Source organism: Sciurus vulgaris (genome assembly GCF_902686455.1).
Source record: "Sciurus vulgaris genome assembly, chromosome: 2".
Lineage (NCBI taxonomy): Eukaryota > Metazoa > Chordata > Mammalia > Rodentia > Sciuridae > Sciurus > Sciurus vulgaris.
In genome coordinates this window covers 112,615,162-112,638,468 of record NC_136462.1, presented here as the reverse complement: position 1 = coordinate 112,638,468, position 23,307 = coordinate 112,615,162, and the positions used below count along the sequence as shown (strand labels likewise).

Below are 23,307 nucleotides of genomic sequence, written 5' to 3'. Positions count from 1 at the left end.
GTAGAGTCTATTTGATCTTCCTTTAATTATGTGCCAATTTAATGACCTGTATCTAATTAACAGAATTAAACTGTGTGATATCTTATGCTAAGCCCAACATGAGGCTAGATGAAGAGCATTTGCCTAGCATGCTAAAGGGTCTGCGTTCAATCACTGGCACCACAAAGTGGAGGGGGGGAGCATGGCTTGTTCACTTTCTTTGTGGATACTCCCAGTCAAAACCCAGCTGCCATGCTGTGAAGATGCTCAGGTCATAGAGAAAGGCCACATGGAGGTGTTCCAGCCAAAAGCCCCTCTGAAAACCTAGTCTGCAGTCAAGCATTAGCTGTCAGACATTGTACCTTTGAGATGACTCCAACCTCAGCTGTCACCTGTTCTAGTCTGTTTTTTGTTACACTAACAAAATGCCTGAGGCTGGTTACTGTAAAAAGAAAAGATGTTTGTTTAGCTTGGGATCCTGCAAGATCTACATTAATCCTTTCTTAACTTTGGGCCCATAGAGGTTTCAGAAGAGCAAGAACATACATTTTCTCTGTGTGTATTATCTTTCCGGGGAGAAGTTCTCCTGGCTCCAACATGTATTAGTTTCTCAGAAGAATCTGTGTCCTGAAGTGTTAAGAAAAACAAATGTAGTCCAACTATCTCAATATCTAGGTTGAGAAACAGAACATTGCATTTTCTGGTAATAAGGTAGACTAGGTACCCTAGATAAGCTTCCTTCTGAAAACAATTCTGAATAAAAGAAAAAAAAAATGAACTTAAAAATACACTTAATGAGCTGGCAAGAAATTAAGGAATATTCAGACCCCCAAATTCAATAATCCAGAGACAAGTGAAAACACTTTTATTTTTTGAGGTGTGTTTATTTTATTTTTTATTTCTATTCCTATTTTTATTTATGGATTTAAAATCCATAAGGGTCTTGTATATTACAGGTCTTGAACTCCTGGACTCAAGTGATCCTCTTGCCTCAGCTTCCCAGTAATTGGGATTATAGGTTTTAGATGTATACTATCATGCCTGACTTTAAAAAACCAAATTTTTATTGTGGCAAAAAAAACATGGGCTCTACCTTTTTATGTTTTTAAAGTTACAGTACAGTATTGACTATAAGCACAATCTGTATAGCAGATCTCTAGAACTTTTGTGTGTCTGAAACTCTCATTTTTATTTTTTAACTCAGAAAATTGAGTTTTCATGGTCTCATGGAGATGGGCTGATTGGAGAGAATGAGTGGTGTCCTAGTAACTGGCTGTCCAACAAATTAAAGCACCCTGTATTGTAGTTTAAATATATTCCCCAAAAAGCTATGTCAGAAACTTGCAATACTGTTGGGAGGTGGGGCCTATGGCTCCGCCCTCCTGAATGGATTAATGCCAATTATAAAAGGACTTAGAACTGCAAGTTCAATCTCTTGCTCTCTCTTGCTCACGTGATGTGCTCCAACATGTTATGATGCAGCAAGAAAGTCCTCACAGATGTATCCCCTGATCTTAAGATTCCTAGCCTCTAAAACTGTGAACCAAATATCTTTTGTTTCTAAACTACCTAGCCTCAGGTATTATGTTATAACAGCACAAAATGGACAAAGACCCTGTTTTTAGTGTTTGTTGATGTTCATGGTATAAATGTTCCCATGATGGTGAATTTCGAGCTAGCAATGGTATTAATGACTCTTATGCAAAATATTTGGGTTTTGTGAGCTGATGGAAATCATTCACCACACCACTGAGGAAAAAAGGCCTCTCTAAGGTGGGAATGCTACTAAAACCTTCCCTAAAAGATTTGGAATTGTTCATATGAATGAACAGATTAAGCACTACCATCTCCTAGCAGACTGAAAAGAAAAATGCTTATCTTCATTTTTCTGTTTCAGAAGGAAAATAATATCCCCTGTTTTAGTCAGCTTTTTTTTTTTTTTGTCTCTGTAACCAAAAGACCTGACAAAAATGATTAGAAGAGGAAAAATTTATTCGACTAATGGTTTCAGAGGTCTCAGAGACCATAGGTGGCTAACTCCATTACTCTGGGCTCAAGGTGAAGCAGAATATCCTGGGGGGGTGTGGAGGAGGCAGGCAGCTCAGGACATGGCAATCAGGAAGCAGAGAGAGCTCCACTCACCAGGGACAAAATATGAACCCAAAGGCACGCCCCAGTGACCTACTCCTCCAGTCATACCCTGCTGTCCTACATTTACCGCCCAGTTAATCCCTATCATTGGATTAATCCACTGATTAGGTTAAGGCTCTCCTAACCCAATCATTTCACCTCTGAAAATTCTCACTTTGTTCAGCACACGAACTTTTGGGGGACACCTCATATCTAAACCATAACGTCCCCTAAGAAACCCAGATCTATACTATTTGAAGAGCCTGAAAATGTTAAGTCAGCATTCAATTTAAAGTGGTCCCAGTCTGATAATGCCCACAAGCATCAAATGCAAACCCCACTGGAAAAAACCCTCTTCATTCTGCATCTCAAGGAATTCTCACAGATAATTCCAAAGAAATAAGCAGCTCTGAGTTGAAAACTACAGAACATTGAACAAACAAGAGACAGCAGAAACAAATCTGCATGGACTTCAGATATTGAACTTTTCAGACAAATAGCAAAATAATTATGTTTAAATGCTTAACAGGAAAAGAGAAACTTGAGGTAGAGGTCTAGCCACATGGGGCTTCTCCTGTAGTGGCATGTCATTGGAAACATCCCAGAGGACAACTCAGTGGCTTTGCTCCACTCACAGGACCATTTGTTAAGTCTGTGGGAAGGAATAATAGACAGTTCACAGAAAGTATGAAAGACCTAATAAATACTTTTTTGCATTAAGCATTGGCATATCCTACAGGTATGCAGTGTTCCTGAATATGACGGCTTAGGAATGAATACAATTTGAACTCGCTCATGTTTAGAGAAGGTGTCGGCAATTGAGAATTGGGCAGATCCACCCACCCTAAAGTAAACTGCTTGAAGAAATTGTATTCCAAAGATACTAGATGGGGAATTTTGAAGTTGTCATCAATATTTCCATAATTCAAATGGAGATTTTAAAAGCCCAAATGAAAGAACTGTGGGCTGATGGAACAACTGATTGAGCATCAGTTCTTTTTTAAAAAGGCTATCTTGAAGGTAAATCTTGAATTTCAGCTTTAGAGGAACTAAGGTTACTTTGTTGAGCAATGAAGGAATTACAGTATTTATTGACTAAATACTTTTGTCTACTGTTATGCATTTAAATGTTTAAAAAATCCTTTACATTGTGGGGTTGGGGCTATGGCTCAGTGTTAGAGCGCTTGCCTAGCACATGGGAGGCACTGGGTTTGATCCTCAGCACCACATAAAAATAAATAAATAAAGGTATTGTGTCCATCTACAACTATAAACAATTTTTTCAAACCTTTTACTTGTTCAATAAAAGAGCTTAAAAATTTGAGCAGGGAACAAGAGACTGATGAAAGAGTAAGTATATTTGAAGAAAAACCAAACAGAATGTCTGTCTAGAAATTTAAACTATCAAAACTAAGTCTACCAGTTCAAAAACTGTGTTTAAAGGGTGATTAGTCATAGTTGAGTACATCAGACCCAGTACAATTAGAACAGGAAGACAAATCTGAAGATATTCTCTATTTTTTTTAATTTTAAAAAATTTTCAATCAATAATTTTTCTTAATTGTAGATGGACACAATACCTTAATTTAATTTACTTATTTATATGCAGTGCTGAGAATCTAATCCAGTGCCTCATATGTGCTAGGCAAGTGCTCTACCACTGAGCTATATAACCCCAGCCCTGAAGATATTCTTTAAAATGTAGCACAAATAAAAGATGAAGCACATGAAAGCATAGTTCAAAGACATGGAAGATGGGGTGAGAAGATCCAAGGTACATATAATTTGAGGTCCCAGGAGAAGAGAGAGATAACGGGCAGAGGCAATATTTATTTGGGAAGAACCCTTATTTTTAATTTATTTTGTGATGCTAAGAATCAAACTTAGGGTCTCACATGTGCCAGGCAAGTGCTATACCACTGAGCCACATCCCCAGCCCCACAGGCAATATTTAAACAGTGGCTGAGACTCATCCAGAAATTCATCAATCCATGTATTCAAAGACTCCCAGACAAAAGGAAACCTGTAATTAGCCATATCATTGTGAAAATGCAAAATATCAACAGAGAATGTATTAGGGACAGATTGTTTTCAAACTGGTGGGCAATTAAACTGAAACAACTGATTTCTCAATAACTGGAAGAGAGTGGAATTGCATCTTCAATGTGCTGAGAGAAGATGACTGTCAAGCAAGAATTCTGAAACTAGTGAAAAAATAAGAGGAAGAAAATATAATGGCATGATGAGAAAAACAACTATATTTGCCACTAGCAAGCAGAAAGAAATCATTCCAGATGGAAAGAATGAGAGTCAAAAAGGAATGTGGAACAAAGATAGTGGTGTGCATGTGGGAAGATAGAAAGAAATATTGAAAAACAGTAATAGCAATGTTTAGTAGGCTTTTAAAAACAAGATAAAATTCAAATACATTAAAGCAGTAGTATATAAGTTAAGAGAGGAGAAATCAGAGTTCATTCTAAGGTTCCTGTACTATTTGAGAACAGATTAAAGATACTGATTAGACTTAGACAAATAAAATATGAATGTTAAATGTCTAGTGTAACCACTAACAATAGCAAAAAATTAGAGTCTGCAAACCAGTAAAGGAGAAAAATGGATTAAGAAAAAAATAATAATCAAGAAAGCAAGAAGAAGCCAGGCATGGTGGCTTCTACCTGTAATCTGAGCTACTCAGGAGTGTTTCAAGTTTGAGGCCAGCCTGGGCAATTTTGTATCTCAAAATACAATGAAAGAGGTTGAAATGTAGATCAGTGGTAGAGGGCTTGCCTAGCATGCATGCGACCCTTAGTTCTTCCCCAATGCCCCCACCCCCTGCCCTGCCAAATAAGAAAAAACCTAGAAAAAGGGGAAAATATAAAATAATAGGATATAAATAAATAAATGTATCTTTAAGCATGAGCAAATATTAATATTTTAATAAATATAAGTGGACTAAATGATTCAGTTAAAAGAGAAAAGATTGCCAGACTAGACAAAGCAAATGAATCCAGTTATAAACTGTTAGGTTATGAGAGGCACAGCTAAAATATAATACAGAAATCTTGAAAGTAAAAGGATGGAAAAAAATCCATAAAATACCAGCCAAAGAAGGTTGATATATTTACACTAATTTTTGTAAAAATGGATTTCATTATGAGAAACAAAAGGGTCACTTCATAATAATACAAGGTTCAATTCATCAGAAAGATAGAACAGCCATAGATTTATAAACACCTAACAGCATAACTTCAAAATACATAAAGCAAAAGGAAAAAGCAATGGAAGAAAAATAAAAATAGACAAATTTACAACATAGTGGGAGTTGTTAGCACACTTCTCTCAATGGATAGATCAAGCAAACAGTCAGTAAGGAATAGGAAACTGAGGTCCATAGAGGGAAAGTGACATGCTGGCCTTTATCTTCCACAAATATTGAGTGTCTCTCATGTCCCAGACGCCACACTTTTTAAAAATTTTTTTTCTTTTTAGATATACATGACAGTAGGATGTATTTTGATATATTATACATGCACAGAGTATAACTTCCCATTCTTGCAGTTGTATGTGATGTAGAGTTACACGGTCGTGTGTTCACATGTGAACATAGGAAAGTTATGTCCCATTCATACTACTGTCTTTCCTATTCCCATCCCCCTCCCTTCCCTTCATTCACCTTTGTTTAATCCAATAAACTTCTATTCTTCCTTCTCCTCCTTAGCATGTTAGCATCCGCATATCAGAGAGAGCATTTGGCCTTTGGTTTCTGGAGATTGGCTTATTTCACTTAGCATGACAGTCTAAGTTCCATCCATTACTGGCAAATGTCATAATTTCATTCTTTATCAGACTCCACACTTCTATGCTTGGTCATTTAATCTATAGAGAAAAGAATGCTTTATGGGCAGGAATTTGTAGTATTTTACAAATGAGTGGGCTGAGACTTGGAGAGGTTAAATAATTTGCATAAGGTGCTCATCCTCAGAAATCTTAAATGTCATGTCCCATTCCCTAACAGTCTTCTGCCTTCCTACTTAGACAATCAACCCCCTACACCTCTTCCTTGATCTGTTTAACTTACTAGAGACCTCTAGCCCCAGTCTCTCTGCTTCCTCCTATCACTCTTCTTCCTCAGTCTGGACCACTGGAGGGTCATGTGAACCCTTCCCTCTCCAATACCTTGATTCCCTTGCACTCCTTTTCTCTTGGGCTCAGCTCATCTCTGCCTTTGCCCTACAGTCTGTCTCTCCTGAATCTAGCCTGCTGAGCCCTGCTGGAAAAAGCTGCCCATCTCAACAACTTCCCCCAATTTCTGGATCCTGTTATCTCTGCTGATGCCGAGACTTGGCTCCATCAGCCTCTGCTCACGCCTTATCTCCGACCCTCTCTTCATTGGTGCTTTCTCCTAAGCGCACCAAGTTGCTTTGTTCTGTAAGGAATTCTCCTTCCCTTTCTGGCCACCTTGTGACTACTTCATTCCTCTATCCAAATTTCTCTGAAGGGTAGTAAATGCTGTCTCCACTTTATTGTCTACCTTTCCTTCCTTCCTTATCTTTCACAGGTGGCTTCAGCCATCATCCCCCTGAAAATCCTCCTAAAACCACCAAGAACCTACCAATTACTAAGTCTAAAAGATTTTTCTTTTTCCAGTTTTTAATTTTTTGTAACTGGATTCCCCTAGGTCTTAATAGCCTCAGGATAAAACTGAAGTCACGAGAATAAAAATGAAACAGTAAGCACCCAAATATCACTTGCTCTTTGCATCCATCTGCTGAAGTGGTTGAGGAGCCCCTTCACCCCTGCAAAATTTACCTACTTGTCCCTGAGAGGCCTTAGGCAGTGACTCATATGAGCTCACAAACAGCCTGATCCAGTCAAGTCTTCTCCATGGCCCTGCCTTTTCCTGTCTTGATCAAGGCGAAGAGCTATTAAGGTAAGAAAAAAAAAATAAATAAATAAAAGGAGTGAGGAACACCACCACGGAGGGGGGAATGTTTCTTTCTGCTTTGAGAGTCCCCAGAGCAGAATTGACTTGCTCCTTGAAATCCTAGATTTTTAAAAAAATAATATCTCCCAAAGAACTCAGATGTGAGTGTAGGAGACTAGACTAGAAGATGAATTCTTTCCTCAAGGAAACAGGCCTGCAACTTGGCTACCCATTATAATTCTTTCCTTCTGTCTGAGTGCCCCACTCCCCACCTTGTTCAGGCATCCACTCTCCTCTGAGTGGCTGTATACTTTTTAGAGAAAGTATCCAGGTCTAACCCAAGGGGAGGATTATCATTAGCCTACTGTCATCAAAGTGATACCAATACCTTTAGTGATTATATTAAACTTGGTCTTCGTATTATGTGTTGTCCTATTTCATAGGCTGAAAAACTGAAACGCAGGTTCACTGGGTTCAAACAATGTCTTTGAGGTAAAAGCTGACCCCGGATTCTAGCTTTCATTTTATATATATATATATATATATATATATATATATATATATATATATATATATATATAATTTTATATATATATAATTTTATACATATATATATATTTTTTTTAAACCCAATTTGTAGTTGTTTTCAGAAGGAAGGTTAGAGTGAGGGTACCTAGACCACCATGCTATCAGGAATGTTCCCAGTTTCCTATCCATGAAGTCAGGTGGTTGGATTAGCCCAGTGATTCCTGACTTTTTTGGGAACATAAATAGTACCAGATGCTTGGTGCGCTTCTCATATCCCCTGGAATTTCTTTTACCTTTCCTTCTTTAAATTTTGCCCTTGCATTGGAATTATCCTGTCCCTTAGGAGAGCTGGAAATACACCTGGCCCACAGCCAGTGACTGCTGTGAGAACACAAAAAATTCAACTATTAAAGAGGTCAAACCCTGGCATGCAATTTATGCTCCTGAGCTCCTCACAGGATCAGACTGAGCATGGGATTTCACACAAAATTACATCCTTTCCTGATGTCTTCCACTTCCCTTTCCTGCTTCCCCTGTTCCCTTATTGGCTTCTTCTGGGAGCATTTCTTTAGTAAACTTACACATCAGTCTTCATCTCAGGGTTTGTTTCTGGGAAAACCTGACCTGCAACAAGGATTCCTATGAGCTTCTGATGAAAGCTATAGTTACAGTTGTAGTTATCGACCCTAACTCTACATACAGGAAAACATACATACGCACATTCAAAATGTTGTATTTCTTTGTACTTTCCCAACAGCCCTCCATGGACCCCAGAATAAGAATTTCTAAATAGGGGCTTCCAGGTGTCTGGGATCCAAGATCTCTTTAAAAAGTTCCTTTTAAACTAGTCAGCATCGGTTTCTGTTGCTTTCAACCAAGAATCGTGGGGGAGATGCTGCCACACCCTCCATCTTCCAGCAGCTCCAGGCTCCTGCTGCTCCCCAGCACCATGCTGGGTTTGCTCCTGCTGTCTTCCCTGCCTGGAGGAGCTCTACTGCCATTCATCCTCCCTACCTGACTGGGGACTGAACCCAGGGGCGCGTTACCACTGAACTACATCCACAGTTCTTTTTTAGTTTGAGACAAGGTCTTGCTAAGTTGCTTCAGGCTTTGCTGAATTGCCAAGGCTGGCTCTGAACTTACATCCTTCTGCCTCCGTCTTCTGAGTGGCTGGGATTACAGGTATGCACCACTGTTCCTGGCTTGCATTTCATTTTTTAATACTTGACTCTGATAATACTTCCTTCAGAAAGACTTCCCTGAGAGCCACCCTCAGAATGATGCCCCAGAGGATGCTGGGCGTGGTGGCGCATACCTGTAATCTCAGTGGCTCAGGAGGCTGAGGCAGGAGGATTGAGAGTTCAAAGTCAGCCTCAGCAACTTAGCAAGGCCTTAAGCAACTCAGCAAGACCCTGTCTCTAAATAAAATACAGTAAAAGGGCTGGGAATGTGTCTCAGTGGGTAAGTGTTCCTGGGTTTAATCTTTGGTACCAATAAACAAACAAACAAATAGAAAGAAAGAGGGAAGGAAGAAAGGAAGGAGGAAGGAAAGAAAGGAAGGAAGGAAAGAAAGAAAGGAAGGAAGGAAAGAAAGTCCCCTGAGGGACTATAAGAATGGATGCCCTGGGCCTGCACTATGGGGTAAGTTCTTCACAGGCAGGGACTGTGCTCTATTCTTTTCTGTACTCCTAGCACCAAGCTTGGAGCCTGGTACATAGCAGAGGCTAAAACTATGTGTAGGATGTCTGAGTGAACTCAGTGAACACATGGTGGTGGCAGGTTTAATGCCCATTTGTCTGTCTGCAAAGACTGCATTTTCCATCTTAGATGGCACAAGGGTCAGACTTGTTGAGATTGAAGTTTTTTTCTGGCTCAGTAGTTTACTGTTCCCTCTGGCCTTGTAGGGGCTATTGATGCTTCCATGGGAGCCACAGACCAGGCCAGAGAACCCAAAGCGTCCCTGCGCCCACACTTGCCAATGTTTTCTTCTTCCAGTGTGCCCTCAGTTGGAAAAACAAACTCAGGGCACCACGTAGTCCGAGAAGGTGGGGTGTGTGTAGCCTCTCTTCTGGACTCCCTGTCATGATGGAGCCCAGGTCTCCTCCTCCTCCTTGCCTTCCATTGCTGGACCCCACACCACGCTCCCTGGAGCTCTCTCCCAGTCCTCTCCTGCCTCTGGCCAGGAACCTGGGACACTGGACTGTGAGAAAACCTCAGACAAGTGTCTCCAGCAAATTCATGTTTCTCAACCACAGCTTCCAGAAGCTAAAGCCCCCCAGGGGTCTCTAGCCCAGGCCTATTAACTGCCATTGAACCTTGGACCAGGAGACTGAGAGCTCTGGACCCTGTCCTGGCACCAGGCAGGGGATGTGCTTCCCCTGGAAAGAAGCTCTGCTCCCCTGCTTTGTCTAGAAACATGACAGCTCTGCAACATGGTGCTGGAGCAGTAGACCTGCCAGTCACTGTGACAGGCTGAGCGCCTTTGACAGGGCATTGCTCTTCGCTCTTTCCCAGAGCGCCTGCTCTCCTGTGGCTTTTCTTCCTCTAGTTCTGAGAAACCTTCTGCAGACCTCTTTTTCTCAGGAGGAGAAAAGCAGACATCGGCTCTCCCCACCAGGGCTCAAAGCATCCTCCCCTCCCCTCCCCAGCACAGGCAACTGTGCTACATCTAATTCTCTAGTGACTGCTGCCCTTTACCTCCAAGTGCAATGAGGGAGGTGACAGGATCAGGTGGTCTTGTCCCCATTTCCTACTATCCAGGCTCAAGGCCTGTGTCTGGGGAGTGAGGCCATTGGTCAGCCATGAGGCCAGGTATTCCCTGGGGTACAGGCCTGCCCTACAGAATGCATCCCCAGGCAGGTCTGTCCTGGCCTGGGTCCTGGCCTGGGACAGGGCTGGTGGCTCTGAGGTATCTGCTTGTGGGCATGGCTGACTTGGGAATTCTGGAGTCACAGAGCTCACCCTGCGGACCCCTTGCTTCGCCTGAAAATGCTTTCACTGTCCCCATTCTCAGTGGGATCTCAGGCATCCCTGGAGTTATATTTTTGGAGAAATGGGTAGTGTGATGCTCTTGATCATCAAAGCAGCAACCTACTCCTGTAGAGTCATAATAGAAAGTGCTTTCCCATCAGAGCAGTCCTTTCTAGCTGTAGCTGTGAGAATTGTATGGAGCGCTATTAAATATACCAATGTCCCAGTCCCATGGCACATCAATGATCAGTCTCTGAGGCGAGTCTGGTCTTGGGTGCTTTTAAAACTCTGCAGTGATCCAAATACAAAGCACTGGGACTCAAGAACCTTGAAAATAAGCACTGTCATTCTCCCACAAATGCAGATGAGACTTTGGGACTCAGGCAAAACTACTTGACCAAGGCCAGAGGGCAGATGGAAGGGATGGCTTTGGGGCCTCAAATGGAACCAAGAAGGTGGATCCCACTTTGTCTCAGTGGTTCTAGTATCATGATGCCTCAGACCAACTTGGGATCTCACTTCATTGACTGGAAAGACTTTTCTGCCACCTCTTTTCCAGGACTGGGCTGAGGCTGCTTCAAGCCCCAAAACACGGGTGGGTCATCTCCACTGGTCCAGCCTCGGTTCCTCTCACTGGAAAGACACGCCCTTTGGTGAGGGGGAGGAAGCATTTTTGAGGTGAAATATTGTATAACAGCCAGGAATGGAAAATATTAAAAGCCCACTGGTGCCAACAAATTTCATGCCAGGGCCAGAAAGTACAGAGAAGAGGAGGGACATCCCTGCAGTGGAGAGCCCTGGGGGTGTGGAGGGGGTCAGCCAGAGGCCACCCACACCCTGTATCCTGGGCTGCCTCCATCTCCTGGGCCAAGGGAAGGCGATGACCCCAAGGGAAGCCCCATGAGCGTGTTAGGTTTGGTGTACCCCATACTCCAGGGAAGGTAATGGAAATAGAGTGTGGCCCACTGGGCATATGGGAGACCAGCCCAGTCCACAGCCCTGTCCTGAATGTCCTGGGTGCTTGGATGCCAAGAGGAATGAGACATGCTAAGAACCTCTGTCCTCTAGGTCCTCACTATAGAGAGGAGGAAGGCAAGAAAATATTGTCAGTGATAAATGTGATAAATGCTCTGTTGGAGCAGTACACAGGGATTGTGGGAAAGAAGAAGGACAGTTAGCTCAGTCTGGGGCTATCAGGAAGGGTTTCCAGAGAAAATGGTGGGTACCTGGTCTGAGTCTTGCTGTCAATAGATACTGGGAGAAGCTGCACAAAGCAGGTGTCTGGGTATGTGCTCTCGGGAGTTATCTCCATGTGTTTGGAAAAAGATTTACTTATAGAAACACAAGCAGATGGACTCATTCTCCCCATGGGTGGTCCCCTCTCCTACTGCTCCCATCACATACAACCAGACACAATTACAAGGCAGTAGAGTATAGTGGATTTCTTGGTGACAGTTGTTCCTATAAGAAAAATGTTTTAATAAGAACCAGGGGTAGAAGATGAGGTCCCTGGGTGGCTAGAGATCTGCAGGGTCAGGACTTCAGAGGCTGGGGTAGCTGCTGTACTGAAAAGAGGCAGAAAGGTCTGGAAGGGGATCTGAAGAGCAGTGGTGAAGGAGGAGAGAGGGAGCTGGTGTTAGGACGGCTCCTTTGGCCAAGTCTACTAACCCATCAAAGCTCAGTGTGTGTGCCTGCTTGTTGTGAGTACCAAAGAGGGCAGGCTTTGTGTTGAAGTTGTGGAATGGGAGAGAAAACCGGAGCCCAAGGCAGAGGAGGTTTGGGAGCAGAGGAGGCTCCTTGGGATACACAGACATTGGTGTTCTGGCCATGGGGTACTGGGGTCCAAAGCAGGATCTTCTGGATTTCAAGAGACTCCTAGTAGACATTATGCAGACTCTGTCAAGGGCCTAATGGCCCAGTCTTCTCTTCTTACTGGGGTCCAGAGAGGGAAAGTGAAATGTCCAAGGTCACACTGCATTTGGGGATCAGAGCTAGGTGTGGGCACGAAGTCATAATGACACACCCAGCTAGGCCTGCACACTCCACGCAGCCACAGTTATTCACACAACCACTTCACAGGTACAGGCCCTACTCCCCTGTGTTGCTGTCATGTGCACCAAAGCTTCTCAGATTCCTCATTAAACTGGAGGAGCCAAGTCCTGCCTGCATGTTCTCTCCTGGCTGCAGCACCATGTTATGTGGGTCGTGAGACCAGTAGCAGGGAGGAGAGCATTCAGGAACCTGGGCCATGCTGTGGGGGTCTGCTCTGAGCACTCCCTGGAGGTTCCCACAAGCAGGAGAGAATGCTCGCCCCTGGAATTGCATAGCCCCTGGGGGTCAGGGCTGGGCCTGCAACTTTAAGGGAGCATGTCTCAGTGTCTCAGGGCAGAGCCAGAGGCCTCATCAGATCCAGAGGCGGGACTGCAGTCCCCTAGGTGAAATGCCAGGGAAGCTTCTAGAGTGGAGCGGGGAGCCCAGACGCAGAAAAGGAGAACAGTCTCCAGCCCTGGCTCTGCTCCTCCCTCTATAAATGGCCTTGGGTTAGCCCCTTTCCTACTAGGGGTCTATGAATTTATTATTTTGAGCCATGTGCCAAGAACACAGAGATAAGTAAGGCAGTCTTCACCATCCAGGAGCTCGTTGTCAAGACAGCATTCCCTGGGGAACAAAGAGTGCTGCCGTTCCAGGGGGAACCAAGTGGGAAGCAGGAGAGGTATGGGCTGGAGCGCTTAGGGAGTGTGTGTGTTTCAGATGTGAGGACAGTGTGCTAACCCTCATGGTGCCATGACACTTCAGTCCCCTTCTAGCTGTACCTGCCCCACTCCCTGACTCCTGCTTGGGGAAGTGGGACCCCTGTGTTTGACTAGGAGCGGGCAGTGTCTCAGGCTGATTCTCTAACCCAAAGCCAGCCCCAGATGAACCTATCAGCAGCAAAATACAATGGAGCCCACACAGAAAGAAGCAAACACACCACAAGAGAAACACCAGGAACCTGAGAGACAAGGACCTGTTCAGCTCCAGCTCCAGATCCTTATGTCTTTACAAGCTCCTTTTTTTCTCAGGGTGGCCTGAGTGAATCATCATTCTTATTCCCAGAAATGCATAAGCATTAGAGCCTCTTCATCTCCCTGGTGTCCTGGTGGGAAGAAATCAAGAGAGCTACCAACTCGGCCATCATCCTGCAAGAGGTGCCACTGTGATTCAGTGGAAAGATCAGAGGATTTAGGAGACCTGGCTGGTGCTTTCTTCACCGACTCTGATCAGGCTCAGGCCGAAATGCAAACCAGCAGCAGCTTTGATGGATGAAGAAGCAGAAAGGGGAAGACTTTGGATGTGCTCTCCCAGTATCCTCCCTATCTTTGGTAGAGGTGGATTGCTTGAGTGTAAAAGATTCAAAACCTGTCTGACCCAGGAGCTGCCCGGGAGATCTGAGTCATTGCAGGGGAGGGGTAGTTCTGAACCCAGCAAGTGTACTTGACAATCAGCAATCTCTGGAGCAGTTCTCAAAAGAGACTCATGTCTGAACTGGGGAGAGTAGAGACTGTAAATAAAAGGCCCAAGAGCTGTTTCACTGAATGAACAGTCTGTGTCTTATTTGAGCTTATTTGTCTGTTTTGGGATGAGGCAAGAGAGAGATGTTTGTCCCACTACTGATCTTTGTGTACTGAGAAAGCTCTGTAGAGCTAAGGTCAATGCCACGAAGAGTCACATTGTTAAAAAGGAGTTTTGTTGGGACTGGTGTTGTATCTCAATGGTAGAACCACTTGCCTGGCACTTGGACACAGTGGGTTCGATCTTCAGCACCACATAAAAATAAAAGAAAGGTTTTGTGTCCATCTACAACTAAAAAAGTGGGTTGGGATTGTATCTGGTTGTGGTACTGGGGATGGAATTCAGGGGAACTTTACCACTGAACTCCCAGCCCTTTTTATTTTTTGTTTTGAGATAGGGTCTAAGTTGCCCAGGTTGGGCTTAAACTTGAGATCCTCTGCCTCAGCCTCCAAAGTGGCTAGGGTTACCAGCATGTGCCACTACACCCAAGTATGACAGTCTTTTCAACAAATTGTATTAGAACAATTGAACATCTCCATGCCAAAAAATAAAAAAAGGAACATTTACCAGTACTTAATATCGTATGCAAAAGCTAGTTCAAAATGAATTTTAGACCTAAAGGCAAAACCTAACTCTAAAGAATTCCTAGAGAAAACAAATCTTTGGAACTCTGGGCTCTTAGGTCCAACACCAAAAATATAGTCTATAAAGTAAAAATTGATCAGTTGATAAATTGGAAAAGATAAACCACAGATGGAAAAATATATTTACAAAACACATATCTCATAATCTATATATCCAGAATATATAAAATTCATGTGAAGCTCAGTAAAAGGAAATAATTAACCTAATTTTGAAATGGGTAAAATATTTGAACAGATAATTTATCCAAGAAGACATGAATGATAAACAAGATGTTCAATATCATTGGTCACTAGGTAAATGCAAATTAAAAGCACAATAAGATCACACTGTACACACATAGAATACTTAAACATAAAACTTTGATGATGAGAATACTGAGTAGTTAGAGCTCCCTTGCATAGCTGGTGGAAAGGTAAATGGTACAGGCACACTGGAAAACAAGTTAGCAGGGTTTTTTTGTTGTTGTTTTGTTATGTACCAGGGATTGAACTCAGGAGTGCTTAAACACTGAGCCACACCCCCAGCCCTTTTTATGTTTTATTTTGATACAGGGTCTCGCCAAGTTGCTTAGGACCTTGCTAAATTGCTGAGGCTGGCTTTGCTCAGCCTCTCACACTACTGGGGTTACGGCATGCACCACTGTACCTGGTGGGTTAACAGTTTTTTATAAGGTTAAATATGTACTTACCATACAACTTCAGTCTTAGATATTTTACCCAAAAGAAATGAAAAACATGTTTAAACAAATTCCTGTACACAAATATTTATAGCTAAAACATAATTGCTGAAAACAAGAAAACAAGACAACCTACAAATCTTTCAAGTGGTAAATGGATAAACAACTGTGGTACATCCATACAAGGAATACTACTTAGCAATAAAAAGGAATGGACTGGGTGTGGTGACACATTCCCATGATCCCAGCAGCTTGGAAGGTTAAGGTAGGAGGATTGCAGCTTCAGCAACTAAGCAAGACCCTGTCTCAAAATAAAAAGTAGAAGAGCTGGGGATGTAGCTCAGTGGTTAAGCACCCCTGGGTTCAACTCCCTCATACACCCCCCCAAAAAAGGAATGAACTACTAATATACACAATGTGGATGGTTATCCTGAGTAAAAGAAAGCAGATTCAAAAAGGTTCCTATCATGTGATTCTATTTACATGATATTCTCAAAAAAGACAAAACTGCAGGGAAAGAAAACAGATCGGTAGTTGCCAGCTGCTGGGGATGCAGGGAGGGGTTGATTATAGAGGGAACTTCTGAAGTAATGGAAATATTTTTTCTCTCTCTCCTTTTCTTTTTCTCTTTTTTCCTTCTTTCTTTCCTTCTTTCCTTCCTTCCTTCCTTCTTTCTTTCTTTCTTTCTTTCTTTCTTTCTTTCTTTTTCTTTCTTTCTTTCTCCCTCCCCCCTTTCTTTCTTTCTTCCTTTCTTTCTTTATTTTTTGGTCATACTGGGGATTGAACCCAGGAGTGCTCTACCACTGAGTTACATCCCCAGCCCTTTTAAAATTTTGAGACAGGATCTTACTAAGTTGTGCAAGATGCTCTCAAATTCTTGATCCTCCCGCGTAAGCCTCCCAAGTAGCTATGATTATAGGCGTGCGCCACCACGCCCAGCAAAATGTTTTATATCTGGGTTATGATAACAGTTGTGTGATTATATTTGTCAAAATCATATAATTCAAAAGGGCAAATTTTACAGTAGGAAATTATACTTACATTTTAAAAAATTTGGAGTTGGATTCAAATTCCTTTTCCCTTACTATGTCTTTTCTGCAGCTACCCAACATCCTATCCTCAATGATCTTGTTCTCCTGGGCAAAAAAAGTCCCAATTCAGCACCCTAAACATTGCATTGCTTCTGGAACAAAAGGCAAATGGTCTACTAACAATGGTCTCTGCAGGGCCACATGTCTGTTTCTATCCCTCTGTCGCATTCTGTCTTTCTAGGCCTGATGATCAACGACCAGCCCTCCCTCTCTAACCTCCATTTCCCCTTCCCAGCACAGAAGTCCTGGTAGTGACCTGGTAGTGGCCTAGTCACTGTGTGAGTGAAAAATTCTGCTTTTAAAAAGGGAGGTTCCTCACACTCAACTTTCCACAGCTCTGGCCAGTAAAATAGCCACATGTACCAAGAATGTACAGCCTGCGAGGGCATCTATCTGGCATCCACCTCCTCTCATCCCTGACCAAGGTCACCCCCTTTCACTGCCTCAGGCTCCTCTGGGCTGCCAGCATCTTTGTCAGCGCTAAAGCCACACCACACCCAGAGCCATCTGGTGCCTCTCGGGGGAGTCATGAAGAGGCCCCAGGTCATGGGATGCACAGCAGCAGTCTGGTAGATGTACAGGCAATCTTGTCAAATGACCAGGGCAAACACATCATGGTAAGTGAACTGACAGGCAGGTGGGAACACTCTTGAGATGATACGCTGATGAGTTTGCACCCCTAATCCTCCATAAAATTGTGACTGTGATGTTCATGAACAATAACAGAGGGCCCAGTGGGAACACTATGATGACCACATATAGAATACGAACTCATTGGTTCGTGTCACTGGAATCTATACAATTGGGGCAAAATACTATGGTGACTATGAACAAATGGTGGTAAGCTTATTGAGCATTATGCAACGTAGTGCGAACTCCATAGTCAGGTGAACACTCTTGGGTCTGTAGGTGTGATCATATTGCTCTAAGCATAGTGAACACCAGTAGATGCTGGTTGGGTTGAATGCACCATAGGGACACAGAGGTGACCCTGTTTTAAGCTTAAGGGACATTCTGTGGTAGCCACAGTAGGCAGAACAGAGGGTAAAGAGCTCTTTTGGGCATGTTTTGGGGTTATACGCTTAGCCCAGGACCTATTCTCTGGAAATCTACTCTCCCCTACAACACCTGCTAAGTGAGCACACCCTAACAGAATATGCAGCAACCAATAGCAGTATGCATGGTTCTGAAGGCTTCTTTTCTTTTTCTCCCATTTTCTAAGCTGGAGTTGTTATGTTTGCTCAGTTTCATTCCGCTTCTCTGGAGGGTGTGGATATGGTTACAAGGTCTGAGTCTGCAACAGAACAAATAGTGGATAAGCTCTGAGGTTGACAATCACTTAAGTGGTCTCTGTGGCTGTCTTTTCAGTGGGCACATGTCATTTTTACTTCCCAGCACCATTCTTTCTACTTCTGGTGACAGCACCACAATTTTCTTTGGGAAAAAAAATCCCAGTGGGGCCAATTTATTCCCCTGGTTCTAGAAGGGGACTAATTAGAGCCCATGCTTATGGGGTCAGGAATGGGCCAATGAGAACCTTTATCAAGATATCTTCTGAAACAATTGAGGAAGAGACACTCTTTCCACTGGGGATTTGAGATGTGCTAGAAGGGAGTCTAGAGCTACTAGGAGATACTACATGAATTCAGCTTCTGTTCCAGTTATTACTACTATGTAAAAGAACTACTTCAAATCTTTGTGACTTAAATGACAACCATTTTATTATATCCCACAGATTCTGTAGTTCAGAATTTCATGGAGGCCTTGACTGGGCAATTCTTCTTTTTGAGTCACTGATTAAGATCACTGAATGACACTTCACTGATGAATGGGTTGGTTTAAAGGACCCAAGGCAACTTCACTCATGTTCCTAGTGCCTTGGCAGTAATGGCTGAAAGGCTGGGTTTCCTGGGGCTACCAACCAGGTCACCTGTACCAGGCCTCTCCACTATGGTGTCTCAAGGTAGTTAGGCTTGACTCTTCCCAGAGTGGACATCCCAAGTAATACAGGTAGAAGCTGTATGACTTTTTTTGACCTAGCCCCAGAAGTCCACCTCGACTTATTGGTTATAAGCAAGTATGAGGCCAGCTCAGATTCAATGTGAGGGAAATTAGATTCTGTACTTTTTGGATACATTATAATATACATAATAATGTAATTCATTATGTCATATTCATACACGCACATAACATGATTTGCTGAATCTCCTTCCCCACAACCTTCCCTCCTCCCTCCCACTAATTCGCTTAATCTACTTTACTGATCTCCCTTCTGTTATCATTATTATTTTAATTAGTACATTGTTATATATAGAGAGAGACTCTTTATCTTCACAGTATAATATAATCACATAGTACAGGAACATGAAATGGAAGATATTATTGTAGTTATTTGGAAAACATAGAGTGCTACCTCTGCCTTGAAAATAAAGTCATTACAGAGGAAGTAGTTGGGATACGGAAAGAGAATAATTCTTTTTTCTTTTTTTGCAGCATTGGGGATTGTACCAGGGGCTCTTTACTACTGAATTACATCTCCAACCCCCCTTCTTATAAATATTTCTTTTAGTTGTCAATGAATCTTTTTTTTTTTTTTTTTTTTTTTTTTTTTATATGCTGTGCTGAGGATCGAATCTAGGGCCTCACATATGCCAGGCAAGTGCTCTACCACCAAGCTACAACTCCAGCCCCTCCAACCATTTTTATTTTTATCATTTATTTGGAGACAGAGTCTTGCTAAGTTTCCAAGAGGCCTACCTCAGTCTCCCAAGTAGCTGGGATTACAGGCATGATCCACAGCACCGGGCAAGAAAACAGTTCTGAAGACATTGTGTACCTGGATCCAACTTCTAGGACTTCAGTCATCAGAACCCTAAGATTCCTTTTCTGCTTAAATCAATCTGAGTTTTGCTTTTGTCACTTATAACTGAAACAGCTTTTGTACTTAGTGTATGTGTGTCATTGTCTATTGCAGCATAATAAACTACCCCAAAACTCTATGGTTTAAAACTCTATGGTTTTGTGGGCTGACTGGGCCATTCCTTTGCTGGTCTCACCGTGGCTCACTCATGTAACTCCTGAGGAGGAAGTTTCAAGATGGCTGCACTCACATGTCTGGCTATTGGGCGGGGGGCATCAGTTTTTATCCATGTGATCTTTCATCCTTCCCAGGAGAGGCTGACTTCTTCACATGGAGACAGTGTTTCAAGAGAGTGAAGGCAGAACTACAAGGTTTTTTGAGACCTAAACTCCAGAACTTGTACAGCACGACTTCTCTCCTAGTCCTGATTCCAAGCAAATCATAGTGCCCAAGTCAAGAGTGAATAAAGGGGCTGGGACTGTAGCTCAGTGGCAGAGTGCTTGCCTAGCATATGTGAAGCACTGGGTTCAATCACTAGCACTGCATAAAAATACATAAAATAAAGGCATTGTCCATCTACAACTACAAAAAAAGTAAAGAGCAAATAAAAAACTTTACTTCATCATAGTAGAGTTGCAAAGAATTTGTGGTGATAGTTAATCTACCACTGTGTGATAAAGAGCTGAATCATGTTAGATAGGAACATCATGGGAATTAAGAGTATGTATAGGAAACATGGTGCATGTGTAGGCAGGTGGTCCAGACCCTTACAGGCAAGTTTTCACTGAGAACCAACAGTTGGTGTGTGATTTTCACTTAGCTCCTCTGAGGGCCTCATGACGCCATCTGCATTTGGTCTCTGGTTCCCAGGGGCAACTTTGAGCTGAAGATCTACTATATCTGCGGGACTTTACTTCTCTAAACTTCAGTTCTTCCTCTGTAAAATGGGCATGATTGATCATTCCTACCTTGCAGATTGTCTGTGAGACTACAGATGAGATGATCACCATGAATGTGCTTTGTAAATTACAGAGTGTCATATACATGTGGCCAAACACTATTACCTGCTCCCTAAGGAAAGAATAATCAAGATGGGCCTGGGCAGTCAGAGAGGACAGTGGGCAGGAGACTGAGACAGGGCTTTGAAAGATGGGAGCAAGCACACTGGCAGGGAGAAAGTTATGTATTTCAAGATGAGAAGCTAAGGAATAAGATTATAAATGAATAGAAGTAGAACAGTGACAGACTGTCCAGGACAGGGAGGAGAGCCATTTGGTCAGAGAGCGAGCCCCCTCTACCCTGGACTCCAGGTTTCTGGGCCCTCAGGCAGTCGGTCAGAACCTCTTAAGCTGTTAGGGCTACTGCCAAGGCTTCCAGCCAGCCTCCAAGACTCTTCAGAGTCCTGTCCCTACCCAGGCCTGCAAGGTCTCTTCAAGCCACAGGGAGGTGACAGTGAGAGGAGGGGAGGGGAAAGGCAATCGCAGAGAGACAGAGCACCCTCCTCTGGAGCCATCTGAATCAGGTCATCCACCTCCAAGTGTTTCCAAGCTTCTTTTCCAACAGCAGGGTGGGGAGCCCAGGCCCTAAGTTTGGGTCACAGGCCATATGGCTAAACAGGCTCTTAGTCCTTCCATCCCCTGGGTGGGGATGGGGGTGATTGATAAGTTCCCCCTGTGTTCCAGGCCAGGACTTGGAGCTGTTGGAGACTAGCTTAGCCTGAAGAAGCCCCAGATGGTGACTGGTGGCTGAGACTGACCCTTCCAATCCAGGCCTTGGACAGTCTAGGCCTGTGGCTACTTCCCAAACCCTCTCTGTCCTTGGATCCCAGCTGAGGGGAGCAAAAGCCTCTTGCTCAAATGAGTTTTGGGAGGAGAGGACTGGGGAGGGCTCAGATCCCCCCAGTCTAGCCCTGTGCAGCTCCTAGTCCAGTCCAACTTGGGAACAGGAAAGGACTCTGATGAGCGTTTGGGAGGGGAGAAGAATATGAGCTGGGGGGACATAAACAGTGGAGTTGGCATTAGAACCCAAAGATTCTAGCTCACAGTCCCTCATACTTGTATTAACCATGATGACACCCATTGGTCACTTGAAGTTAAGTAAGTGAAGACCTGGGTCTGAGTGCTAGGTCAAGCAAGAAGACCCAGGCAGGAATCCTGGCCCAAAGGGCTCCACTTTACCAAATCCTTACCCCATAGGATACTCTGCCTCCTACAACAGAGAAAGAAGAGAGGCAACTGGGAGGTTCGGAGAGGCCTCTTTCACATTCCCTGGGTCCCATAGCATAAGATCTTAGAGAGTAGTTTATGACCTTGACCTTGACCCCTCCCCTTCTAGTTTACCTCCCTATACCTTCCTTTCCTATCTTTCTTTTTAAACTCTAGCCTCGCTGGTCATATTGCATCTCTGGCCTGCCTCCTGAACCTGGCCAGATTCCTTGGTACTGTCATTCCTTCCTTTCTGTCCTTCCTGCTATGTTTCTTCTAGGTATGTTACCCAACCTTTCAATTTCAGAGCTAGCAGTCAGCTCACTCAGTCCCAACTCCTACTGCCCATTTGGGGATACTGAGGCCCAGGGTTACTTGGGTTGTTGCTAGTTCAGGGTCACACATCAGAAACAGCAACAGAGCTAGTCCATATTTTTCTCCTGCCCTTTGTTCTGCCTGTGGTGACTCAGCCTCTATACTCCTCAAACCAGCAGAGCTCACATGAGCTTCACTCAGTTCAAACATCTGCTGTCAAAGCCATGGGTGAAACTGCTTCATGGGTTGGCTCTGATTAGTTGGACCAGACTGGGGCCAGCCATGAGGCCTATTGGCCAAAGACTGGGGGCTGGAAGGGAGGCTCCAGGAGACAAAGCAAATCAGATCTGTGCCTTAGGTCTGCTTCGGGGCTATTGCTGCTCAACATCTTTTCTCCACCCCTACTCTTCTTCCCAAAAAATCCTGGCGAGGGTGATGCCCAGAGAAAAAACAGAGCTCCTAAGCTCCTGCTTATACATAGAGAAAGGCAGATAGACACAGTATATACACAGGCCCACACACATGGAGAAATATATAGACACACACGATAAGAGCACATGTATAAATGCACAGGGCTCTCTGGCATGAAAATTTGTACTGCCACACTATGGGATCATTTCCACATGAGGCGCTTTCCTCTGAGTGCAAACACTGGTCTCTTCTTGTGACTTCCCAGTGCCCAGTCTATATCCTGCCCCAAATAAGAGCTCAGTGAGGTTATGTGGAAAGAGTGACCCTGGTGTGGCTGGTCACAAAGCCAGGCCTTTACAGCCAGGTGCTGGAACAAGGCAGAAAGCCCAGGACAGGTAGATGAGCCAGTGACATGAGGCAGGACACAGGAGACTCCTGTTATGGTCCTCATCTTCTGCTTCTATCTGGGGCTCTATCCTTGTGGCTGGCAATTCTCAAAATGTGGTTCAAGAACCAGCAGCTGGGCTTGGAGTGTGGCTCAGTGGTAGAGCACTTGCCTAGCATGGGTGAGGCACTGGGTTTGATCCTCAGCACCACAGAAAAACAAATAAATAAAATAAAGCTTTAAAAAAAAAAAAACCAAAAAAAAAAAACAAAAACAAAAAAACAGCAGCTTCCATGTCACCTTGGAGCTTGATAGAAATTCAAAATCTCAGGCCCCATTCAATCAGAAACTCTGAGTGTGTGTCCATAAATCTGTATTTTAACAGCCCTGGGAGTGATCTGAATGCATGCTATAGAGAGCCTCTGCCTAAAACAGTGGGTAACCAACCTCATGCTGGTGCCAGAAGAGGGCACAGGGAAGCCCTAGAGCACAGGCAGTTGCTCATGCCACCTACGGTGAGACTTGCTGTTCACATGCTGGTGAATTCCCATACCCGATTTCAGACGTACTCACCGAGATGCACACCGAGATGTGTGTGAGCATCTGATCTTAGAGGAGTTCACATTCTGGGGCTCTG

At 43.6% G+C, this 23,307-nt stretch overlaps 1 protein-coding gene across 5 annotated transcripts in view; it reads left to right on the top strand.

Moving 5' to 3' along the window:
• The window catches only part of PARP16 (poly(ADP-ribose) polymerase family member 16), a 72,113-nt gene extending 49,207 nt beyond the window's left edge, over positions 1-22,906 (top strand). For 2 of the 5 annotated variants that reach the window (XM_079125241.1, XM_079125240.1), the window contains exon 7: positions 15,280-15,333. In XM_079125241.1, the coding sequence (XP_078981367.1) occupies positions 15,280-15,318 (39 nt within the window). In that variant the 3' untranslated portion in view covers positions 15,319-15,333. Of the gene's footprint in view, positions 1-13,593; positions 13,910-15,279; positions 15,334-19,666 lie in introns of those variants that run through there. The other 3 variants (XM_079125243.1, XM_079125249.1, XM_079125251.1) reach the window with 3 other exon arrangements.
• The last annotated feature ends 401 nt before the right edge of the window (positions 22,907-23,307 follow it).